At 42.7% G+C, this 11,271-nt stretch overlaps 1 protein-coding gene across 2 annotated transcripts; it reads right to left on the minus strand.

The window, feature by feature from the left end:
• Positions 1–5,388: 5,388 nt before the first annotated feature.
• ZNF706 (zinc finger protein 706) lies at positions 5,389–10,984 on the minus strand. 2 transcript variants are annotated; one of them, XM_086609497.1, is made up of 4 exons: positions 10,950–10,984; positions 7,709–7,845; positions 6,385–6,492; positions 5,389–5,757 (listed from the first exon to the last, which is right to left on the minus strand). In XM_086609497.1, exons 2-3 carry the CDS (start codon positions 7,841–7,843, stop codon positions 6,397–6,399), a joined length of 231 nt encoding a protein of 76 aa, XP_086465623.1. In that variant the 5' UTR covers positions 7,844–7,845; positions 10,950–10,984; the 3' UTR covers positions 5,389–5,757; positions 6,385–6,396. The 2 variants fall into 2 exon arrangements, with proteins under 2 accessions (XP_086465623.1, XP_086465624.1); XM_086609498.1 differs by lacking the exon at positions 10,950–10,984 and adding an exon at positions 8,851–8,936.
• Between the last annotated feature and the right edge of the window lie 287 nt (positions 10,985–11,271).

Here is an 11,271-nt window from a genome sequence, read left to right on the forward strand (position 1 = left end):
TCAGTGGTTGTGTGCAGCGTGCTTCAAGTTTCAGAGTTAACGTGGATCCCCAGGGACAGACAGGGACTGGGGTTTAGATGGCTCAAAAGTCAACAAAATAACAGAGTCAAAAAAACAGCTGTGGTTCTCAAAGGCTGATACAAAGGGCATAAATAGGTAGGGAAAGATAAAGTATAGGTACATTACTTGGTGAGGAAGTTAGGAAAATGAAAGACAAGATTTACAAATAAGTAATAAGCAGCACTTCTGACTTCAGTCAAAAGTTAACTAAACAAAGCATGTTAAGAAGTTGAAAGAGTAAGTTGAAGTATTCAGAGGACTTAGACGGTATTCTAGTTGGCAACAGCTCATTACTCTTATCCTAGGACGCTCCAACAATCAGCCATGTCTGTGTGGACCATGAGTATTGCTCTTTGAGAACAAACAGAGCAACAAAAAGAGTCAGAGAGAGCAGTGGGACGAGCACAAGAAATTTAAAAAGAAACAGGGCATTCTGTCAGTCAACCTAAACCTGGAAAAAGGCTAGAATAATTTTTACAAAATCTTATTTGTAAACACATATGGAAAAGTAACCCAGCAACAGCTGGCCATCGTGGATTTGTCAGGCACAAAGTACACCATACCCCACTACCAGCCATTCCCTTCTTTGTGAAAACTAGCCTGGTGGCCACAGGCACGCGGGATCCCAAATCTCCCTGTTGCTGTAAAGGCCTTGGCATCCTGTGAAGTCCTCACAGGTGAAACTCATATCGACCATAAGGAGAATCACAGGAGTACTCAAAGAGTAATCACCAAAGGCTTACTGGGAACCTGGGACTCAAGCAGGGTCCACACGGCTCTGTCTGGGATCTATCCCACGCAGTGTGTTCATGAACAACTCTGGCTATAGAGTAAAAGAGGACATCCGCAAGACTTCCCCATGACACCACACTTGGTTGAACTGTAAACAGCATAGCAGACAGGACTAGATTGGTGGTATCTTGATAGATTTGGTCTGAGACCCATTAGAGACAGGTATGCAGGCACTAAACACATAGGCACAAAATGGAGATTATTAGGCTGGACAGCAGTGGTACCGCAACGGATCTGGGATGTTTGCAGACCAGGAACTGCATGCAAGTCCATGTGATGCTGTTGCAAAAAGGCGAGTATCGTTCTAGTGTGTGTTAACAGTACTAATGTACACAAGTGCCAAAGTTAATTGTTCCAGCTGCTCTGCACTAGTCTCAGCCAGCACTTGGGCTCGCATTTTGGACCACACGATCGCAGAGCACAGTCAAATGGGGCAGGATCCAGAGAAGAGCATCAACAATCACGAGACTTAGGAAGACGTGACCCATGAAGAGTGATTCAATTAACTGGGTTTACTTAAAAGGGAAGACTAGAAGGAGAACATGACAGTAATGTTCAAATGAGGGCCTTGTTCATCACATCTACTGTCAACAAGAACAATCAATAATTGACTTAATTTGCAGGGATAAACACTTAAACACTCGCTGTGATAACTCTCCAGCTGTATGGCTCAGCAGTGGTGCGCACTGCTTACAAGGTCATGGGATCCTTCCCATTGGAAGCTTTCAAGAACAAGTCAAAGAAACGCTTGTTAGTTCGTTTCAGCAGATTTGATCCGATCTCAGACCAAGGAGATGGACTGGATAACTTTTTCAGATTTCCCTCAGTCTTTGCTTCACTAAAAGATCTCCAGCGCTCAGTGATGTTTTGCACGCTGTTTGCCATTTTGTAACAGCCACGAATAGGAAACGCACAAGTACGCTTGCCATGCCAACACAGTGCTGTACCGACCTTCACTTTGTATATTTAATGGACAGTATTTTTCAGAGGAAAGCTGTGCCGTATTTCCTGAAAAACTTCAGGCACTGTGTGAACCGGTTCCTGTTGGATAAGTGTCGGGACAACTACAGATGACTCCTTTCCCAGAAACCCCAATGCTAAAGGCCATATAAGAGAACTGTAAAATATACACTCAACTTATTCCACCTTTTTTTTGAAAGCTACCAAGATAACAACTCCCTGTGAGTCTCTATCGTGCCTTATCTATATAAAAGCCATAACACAATAGACAATGCATTAAAAAAATTCCAAATAACTTTCAGAACAGAATTCCGCAGACAGAACTTTACACCCTCCCACTGTCTGGACTAGCACAACATCAGTGATGATGCTACAGAATATGGAAAATTACATACTGAACATCAGTCCAAAGCTGAGTTTTGGGGCTGAATTCAAAGTCCACTGCAAAACCTCTAAGGTTCTAAATTGGTAATGCCCCAAAATTACACAAAGCAGAACGGGCCTCAGTAGACAGAAATACGAGCTGACCTTTACTTTGTTAATGGATTCTGCCGGACTGACCAAGCTGGAAAGACCACGTTTTTATTAAAGCCAAATACTCCTCAACTTGTTTCTGAGAAAATGGGAAACAAAACAGACCTCAAGCCTATCAGTAGTTACGACAAAAGAAATTCCATCTATTAGCTCTTCTTATCAAGACAGGAAAACAGTTCAATATATTTACAGAAATGCTACAAATTCTTTCATTACTATGTGGTTTGCAAACAGCCCGTGGTCATTAGCTTTACTTGAGCTGAAGTGGTTTCAGCTCAACAGCAAATAACCAAAAGGGATAGTCTCCAGGGACGTTTCAAGAGAACTGCACAAAGCCAGCTACTTTCTTAAGGCTACATAGTAACTGTCTTCAACTTCTATTTCGATTTTTCACACAGCTTTTTGATCGCAAGAAACCAGAAACCCTTAGAGATGGGTACAGCAGAGGTACAGAAACCAGCCTAGGTCAGTCTGAGTAACACAAATTGCAAAACTGTTCTTGATTACTCAGTAGTCAAAGATGGCCACCTCCTCATCATCACACATGCTAACTTTTACTCTGGGATCTAAAGTCAGACTTTTCAAAACATTTTAAGCCCTGCTTAAATTGCTATTTCAGATGCTTTTTAAAGAGATCCCTGAAGAGATGCAGGCTTCTGAAAAATCCAAAATCACTCTCTACAGCTGCTCCACAAAGTATACATGACAGCTGATGCCCACACTGACAATGCAAGAACCCTTTGCCTAAATGCTGTCCCTGTGCAAAGGTGAATCCTTCTCAAGGGAACGTGGGAAACGTTCCATGCCTCATTTTCTTTCTTGCGAAGTTAGCTTCAAGTTCCAGGCCTGTCCACAGCCAGGAAATTAATTTTTTAAGTGCAGTAATACTTGTTTTTAAAAGCAGGCAGGAAATATGACATTTTACATTTTAGTTTTTTAATTCTCTTTAATCAGACACTTTACAATGCACAACTGTGTCTTTAGCCAGGTATCAGAGTGCCGTCCTTCAGATCAGGAAAAGACGATGGAGAACTCCTAGTCCTTCCTCTGACCTTTTAGGCACAAGGAGCATTGCAGATACTCTAAATGAGGAGGATGATCCCCACATTTAGTACAGCATTCCTCCTATACTTACAAAGCCTTTACAACAATTCAGTCACAGCTTTCATTTATTTCTGTAATTCAGATTGCAGCTACTGCAGCAAGGAATCTTACTGAACTAAGGATCTCCCTTGCCTTCTAACACATAAAACCCCCCATCATTTCATAGGGTATTTTCAACTCCAGCATCATAAAGTTTTGAAAATACAATTCTAACAGAAGTTAACCATGCCACTAGTGATGCAGCTTTCCAGTTCTTCAGTGCTCATTAAGAGAGACTGTTTATGAAACAAAGTCTTTTTATTTAATGCTACACAATCTGAATTGAAGGAATAGAACAGATACTTCACCTCAGGTCCAAGCTATAGGGATACATCCCAGAACATTTTCCAAAGTAAAACCAGATTACCAATCGGTGCCAGAAACATCTTTATCCATTTGCACTCAGCGTATTTTTTAGACAAACTACAGTGTCAGAACATTTAAGTACCTCTCCCCCATACAGCACAAAGGTCGAGAACAGATTTCTTGCCTTGTGGGAGCCAGTTTGTCAGGATATACGTATTTATAACATTAAAGAAAAATAAATGAAGCGTTACATTCTGATGTCAGGTGTACAAGTGCCGTAGTGGATTACTCTCAGAGGAGAACATCATTATCTATAAAGTTAAGTGGTATACAGGTTATCCTGGAGTGGCTATAATACAGAGAAACTTTATGCCAAAATAAGTATTTACAGAGGTACTGTCACAGCAAAGAGGACAGGAAGCTAGTCTCACAGAAGTAGTTCAATAAAGAGCAAATGAGTGGACACAGACAAAGGCTTTGACTTTATATAATAAAATACCAAGTGCATTCTTTTAAGTGAATGAGTCTTTGAGACTATGGTCCTAGATTTTTAGGAAGCCATTTGAAGGTCAGATGTACAGTCCCGCTGCGTAGCAAGGGTTACTTGGACTGTCAGAATTTTTATATCCATTGTAACCTCAGTAAATCACAGCAATTCTAGTATTGCTTCTTACTGCAAGGTCAAAACTAAAGCTCTTCAATAAGCCCCCTCCAAATGCCAAAGGTGGGATTTTGGATAAGCAGACCTTCTAGCACAATTCAGATGTTTCTCCACTACTTCTGTGCTGTACATCTGGGATTAAAACTGAGCCCAGAACACTTTTAGGGTAATTATGTTTAGCTGCTCAAATATTCTTGGCCAGAGAGTTATTATCCAGCTTTTTCTTGTCAATGCAACTTTAATCACATCCGATTTCTTAAAGTAGCCATATTATTTTTAGTTACTTTGGCTCTTTTCCAACAGGCTTATTTTAAGCTGGTTGTGAAGAAAGGTTATTAAATGGCTGGCTATTTTACATAGCTCTTGAAGAGTTGCTACTGAAATAACCAGACACATTCGAGGGGGAACATGTGTGGTTGACTGCTCAAAATATCATTAAAAATCTTTTCAAATCAGTGTTTCAAATAAGAGCAGAGTTGCTTTAACCTAATATTTGCAAACAATTTTCAAGCCAGCATACCCAGAAGCATTCAATCCTGTCGTCTATCAGCTTCCTCAGCCACCTACCAAATACAAAGGATAACGAGCATAGCAAGAGTCTCTCCAGTGCATGGTTTCAAGGAACATGATCCCTCACAATAAAGGAATCTCATTCGAAACGGCTTGCAGCACCAGACTCCAGTACACAGGACAAACACGTAGAAGGAAGTCTCACACAATTCTCACGCAGCTTCTAGGGAGTCTGCTGCGCCTTGAGCCAACAACTTGACCGCTAGTGCGTGGGCTCAAGCAGGCAGCAGCGCACTGAACAACAAATCTGAGCGGCTTCCCTCTTCACTTAAGATTAATTTACTGTAATGTACATTACTTTCAGTGGAATGACACTGCTCATGTTTTGGCAGGATGGGGAAAATTCCACTTTGTCTTTCTTATTATTTTATAAGGCAGATAATGCAGAAAGTTGAAACAGAACTTCTACAAGGATTTAATCTGTGATATTGTAAAATCAAAGTACTACTTTATTAAATGAGTTATTTTACACAATATGAACATCAATATAATTACAATTGTAAAAAATTTTTTATAACAAGTATGGACTGATTTTTCAGGATTTCCAAATAGGGCACAACTGTACATTTACACAGAATTGTCTTTGCATGAAGCCCGAGAGGGAACAGCTTAAAAATATGAATGTTTCTGTAGCCCCTTCATTTTTGCTGATCAACAGTTTTAGAAAAGCAGCTGCAGGTTTGTTATGTAAGGTCTGACAGTAGAAGAGTCAATAGGTGCCATGATTTCACCTATAAAAAACAAGAATAACTCAGTTAAGCTGAACTCTTACACAATGCTGCTTACCTTTACGTGAACGAAATTCCATAATACTGCTTTTTATCTCATTTCAGTCTCCTATTATAACCACTTTCAGATACAGACTAACAACTGGACACTGGGAAATCTCTTCTACAGTTAAGGCAGAGGATAATTTTTATATTTGAATGCAGAAAAAACTGCATTAATTTGCACAGCTTCACGAACAAAAAGGCTCAATTGTTGGAAATATACTAAATAACTATTTCCATTACATGTTTTCTAGCAACAGACAGATTGCATTTACTGTATGTATTTTGTTCAAAGAAAAACTAACATTTCAATGCAAGAACTAAGTAAGAAAGTATTCCTACAACTCTACGGATGAGATTTGAAATAACATTAATTCCTTTTAGAACAACCTCCATGCACAGTGAAATACCACAGCTATTTCACCTATGTATTACCTTGCTTCTCCTGTGTAACAGTTCAGGGGTATAACTTTTAGAGTTAATTTTCATATTAAAAGAAATGAAGCAAGTTTTAAGTCTCTGTTGGTGGTAGTAAAAAACTGATCTATAATATACGTCAGACAATCATTTAAAAATTAAGGTAATGACCTGCAGACAACTTTACGCCTGAACATCAGCCAATTCTGGAGGAAGTGGAGTCTTAGGATGCTTGCTTTCAAAGTGCTGTTTGAAGGTCTTGGGATCCGGCATTTGTGTCTGATTAAAGAGAGACATTTAACTTTATGCACAGTACAAGAGTTAAATGATACTACAAAACCCGTTTCCCCCATGTTTTATTTTCTTTTTCCTGAAGCAAATTGTCTCCTCAATGACACTGCTCTAGTGACAGAAGCACTATTAATTTAGCTGCAAATTAAGAGAGAATATTTAACATCAGATTTTTTGAAAGGTGCTTTTAAGAACTAGTATCATACTGTTTTGGCATGTTCATCAACGGTATTATTTTTGCTAGAAATCTCCCTGCAGATCTTACACTTCACACGCTGTTTTGGTGCAAAACCTACCTCCTTACCATTTTCTTTTTTTGGTGTTTTGTTGTTTTTTTTTTTTACCTAAAAGATAAATGTTTATCCTTTACAGAATCAAATCCTCATGAAAGCTATTTCTTTTGTTTATCAACAGACCAAAGAGTTACATGGCACAGACTGATTCTTGGCACAAGCTATCTCAGACCATCACTACTACCAGTTGCAGGCATCAAATGCCTAAAGTGATTGCTGCTACAGCCTGATTTCACAAGAAGAGGAGCTGGTTGCAAGTACTTAAGTAAGCAACCCTTAATTTGAAATCTTATTTAAGACATTCAAAGTGACAAATCTATTCTGGGACTGACCATTTAAGTGAAAATGGCAAGTTCATCCTTCAACTCCAAAAAGAACACATTCAGGAAAATCAGCCAGAAGGAAAGTATAATCTGATTAGCGCTCACATTTCTGTTCTCTTGTCAAGTAATTTATTCTAGTAGAAGTTACTGTGTATCAAATTTACACTAAAGCTTTTGGCACCACCACTTTTCCACTCTACATTAACATCAGTAACCAGTGATTCTAAGATGGGCCAATTCCATCACAAAGAAAACGTGTTTCTATTTGCAGATTAAACAGCAAGTGATCTCACACTTCTTACATTTTGTACATAATACTAACAGCACATGCTGACCCCTGCAATCCAAAAGGCAAGATAACTACCCAAACCAGAGCTGAACATGACCTCTCAAATTTTCTCATATCTCAGTTATCAGTACAGCTGAGTAATCTGTAAGCAAGTCACATAACAGATGCAAATGCTTATGGCAACAAGCTAGACAGCCATTTAAGAAATATTTTAGTTTCCACTATGTAATCTAAAAATCCTGCTCTAGGCTGGAAGGCAGACTTGCCTAGAATAACATTTCATTGTCAGTTCCTCTTACCCTACAGACAGTGCAGGTATATATCAAGGCAGCCTTGGCTGCAGCCTTCTGATCATGTCCTTGTTTCTTTTTTTGCTCAGCTTGCTTTTTGGCATTTTTCTGCTGGGATTGAATCTTCTGCTGTCCACGAGCCATATCTACAAATAAAAAGAAGACATTTAGTCTACAAATGTGAGAAACTACTGCTGCTAGCTGACTCAGAAGCCGTAACCATGAGCGTAAAGCAGTCATGCGCTCTGTCCATAAGGCCTACAACTCCCATAACTCATATACAACAGACATCTGTTCAAGCTCTTTATTATGTAAAGACTCCCTGGTTTTAGTACCGTTCTTAAAATATGCACCAGAATTATTAGGCAATTCTAAGGTTTCTTTCTCTACAAAGCTTAAAGGTCTACTTTTGAAAAGTGTTTTCAATAGTCAGAATAATTAAAGTTTCCTTCACAGTTAATAGAAACTTATTCTCTATTTCCACAGCACAGTAAAATTTAGGTTGTTTTTTTCTGTTTGTTTTTCCTTTTCTCTTAAAGCACAAGACTCAACCTTTATATCCAGAACCTGAAACAGGTTTCAAGAAAGGCAAATCACAGTATTAGCCAAGCTGTACTACTGTCTTCTGGTGTATGTGCTTGTGAGCTGCTTTGGACTTGCGAACGCCAAGAACAATCGGTTATCCTTCATTATTCAAGGCTACTTTTACAGATGACCATTCTTTTTAATTTTCAGCTGACTTCACATGCATACCTACATCTTGAAAAGAAGTCAAATTGCCCCCATCAGAAGCCTTTACTCTACATAACACAGCAGCATAAAGGAAGCAAACACTATTGCCATATACCATTAGAAGGTCCACCACAAAAAGACATGATAGACAAAAAAAAAAAATCACATTTCAGGGAGCAGCAAATCAGCGTATTTTACAACAGCAACACTTCACCTGCATGCAGCCCACTGGGCCACCCAATTCAGCTTGCACCCCACCCCCAGATCAGACACCAGGCAGGATTTGGGCACACGGACAGCACAGGCTTCAGCGCATGGTTATATAAGCCAGCAGCCCACTCTCCGCTGTTCTTTCTCACACTCCCTGGTGGCCCACGCACAATCCAGTTGTGCAGCTCTCACTGAGGCACAAGACTTACTATGCAAGCACAGGACAGCTAGTAAAGGCTAATGTTTTCAGGAGGTCGGCTGGTTGGTCTCTGCCCCTCAACGCACTGTGAGCATTCGCTGTAAGTCTGGAACTCACGAGACACACTGTGTGGCTACAAGCAGCCCGTCATGCAGTCTTTCCCACAAGGACAGACAGCCTTCCACTGCAAGAGTGAGAACGGCCTATCCAAACAAAGACTGACCTCCAGTAAATATGCACGAAAAGCCCTTAAAACCATCATGAAAATGAAGTTTCTATGACACATCAACTACATCTGGAAATTTAATAGTACTGCAAGAATTTCTGGACATGTAGCAATCACGGTGCTCAACAGTGAGCAAAAAGACGGTCCCGAGACCCCAAACAGCTCTCGCGGATTGTAAGGCACTGCTCATGCCACAGTCTAGTTCCCTCATGGTATTTAACACCACCAAAACTTTGCAGAAGTATTACACTACATCTTCAGCGTTCCCTCTTCTTTCCCCATCAGTTTCTCAAACGGAGAATTTAGAAGTCCGTATGACTAACAAAACTGAACACAAGAAAACACAAATTCTATTAACAAGCATACAGAAGTACATGTGGCATTCAACAGTCTCCATAAGATACAGCACTGAACGTTAGAAAGACTAAAAATACCAGCCTATTTTTCACTGTATGCTGCAAGTTACTCTGAAACATCTCAGTCAGGGCCTCACACTGTTTACGTACAGCATGGCTCAAGGAGAACACTAAATTTCTATTTTCCTATTTAAAAAAACAAAACAAAACAAAAACAACAACAACAAAAAAAAACCACAAAAAAAAACAAAACAAAGAAAGAAAGAAGATATTGCCAATAGCTTTGCATACACTGGAAGGAACTGTAGGTTTTATTTCGGTTCTATTTTACTAGCACTACAGTAATCCTCCAGAAGTCAGCGGTTCCTGATAGAAAATACTCAGATGCAATAAAATAATTATTTTTCAAAAAGTGTTTGTGTATTACTTTGTATTTCGGTCCCTTGATAAGAGCTTGTTAAGCAGTACATTGCAACAACCAAAAACACTGAGCTTGTACGTATTTGGCAACTACTGGTTTCAGTTAAGACAAACAAGAAAACGTGAACAAAAACACCTGCTTAAAAATATCAACCTCCATATGATGCCTGAGAGTAAAAATCCAAGAGTTCAGATACTGCAAATTACACTAATACAGCTGAAACACACAAAGCGAATACTCGATTACTGGAAAACTGAGATTATTCGGACTATCAGTATACTAAGAAAGCGACCAAAAAAATCCCAAAATTCGTTTAAAAGAACGACGAGTTCATCTACAAGGCTGAATCTGCATTTCAATTGCACAACACAGATAAGCGTTGTCTTCCTACCAGGCACACCCTCGGAGAGCCCAGCAAACAGGCTTGCTGTTTGGAAATAAAAACGCGTGAGCACATAAGAAGCCCAACACCACAGAAAAATTTGCTGCAAAACCATAACGGGAACGGCACGGGCACTACAGGGCAGCGAGGCTGAAGCCTGCGGTGCGTTAATGCCTCGCACAGGGTCGCTTCCTTGTAAGTAACTAGAACCTGAGCAGAGTTTCGAGTCCTAAAACTGGACACCGACAGCTGCTTCCGCTGTCACCTCCAGAAACAAACAGCAGCCCGAGGCACCCTGGCTTCCCAGCCCGGCAGCGAGGGGCTCGGGCCGAAGGGGCAGCAAGCCCGGCCTTCGCCCGGCACCACTGTGAGGTAAGCCCCGGACCGGGCCCAGCCGGAGGCGCGAAGGGGCCGAGGGAGGCCGCAGCCCCCGGCAGGGCCTCGCGGGGCGGGGGGCGGCCGCAGCCCGGCCAGCCCCACCACGTGCCCGGCGGGAAGGGGCCGAGGAAGGAAACGGGCCCCAGTACGGAGCCCCCGCCGCGGGAGGCGGCCCGCGGCAGCCCGGGAGCAGAGCGCGCCTCGCTGCCGAGCCGCCCCCTTCCCCCCGGGGCGGGCCCGCCCCGCTCCGCGCGCCGCGGTCGGGCCCGCTCCCCTACACGCACCGCCGCCACCCCCGCCCGCCCGCCCGCCCGCCCGCAGCCGGCGAGGCCGGCTCACCGCTCACCCGGCCTCGGAGTCCGGCCTGGGCGGCCCTGGCGAGCGGGTGGAGAAGGCTCCGCGCGGCCCCGCAGCAGCCGCCGCCGCCGCCGCCTGCCCGAGAGGAGGAAGAGGAGGAGGAGGAGGATGGGGCGCCAGCACTGCGCATGCGCAGTCCCGCCCCGGCACCCGCGCTGCCCGGCCCTGCCGGCGCGCGACCCAGCCTCGCCGGCCAATGGCGGCTCGCGCCCGTTACATAAGGCGTGGGGGCGCCACGGCCGCGCTGACCTCGGCGGGGGGTGGGGCGGGGCTCGGCTCGCGCTCTGGCGGGAGGTGCCGGCCTCGCGCTG

This window comes from Tauraco erythrolophus, chromosome 3 (assembly GCF_009769465.1).
Source record: "Tauraco erythrolophus isolate bTauEry1 chromosome 3, bTauEry1.pri, whole genome shotgun sequence".
Classification (NCBI taxonomy): domain Eukaryota; kingdom Metazoa; phylum Chordata; class Aves; order Musophagiformes; family Musophagidae; genus Tauraco; species Tauraco erythrolophus.

Coding starts and splice junctions, on each gene's coding strand:
- ZNF706 (XM_086609497.1), bottom strand. CDS start 7,843: ATGGCTCGTGGACAGCAGAAGATTCAATCCCAGCAGAAAAATGCCAAA. Junction 6,493..7,708: donor ATACCTGCACTGTCTGTAGG/GTAAGAGGAACT, acceptor CTCTTTAATCAG/ACACAAATGCCGGATCCCAA.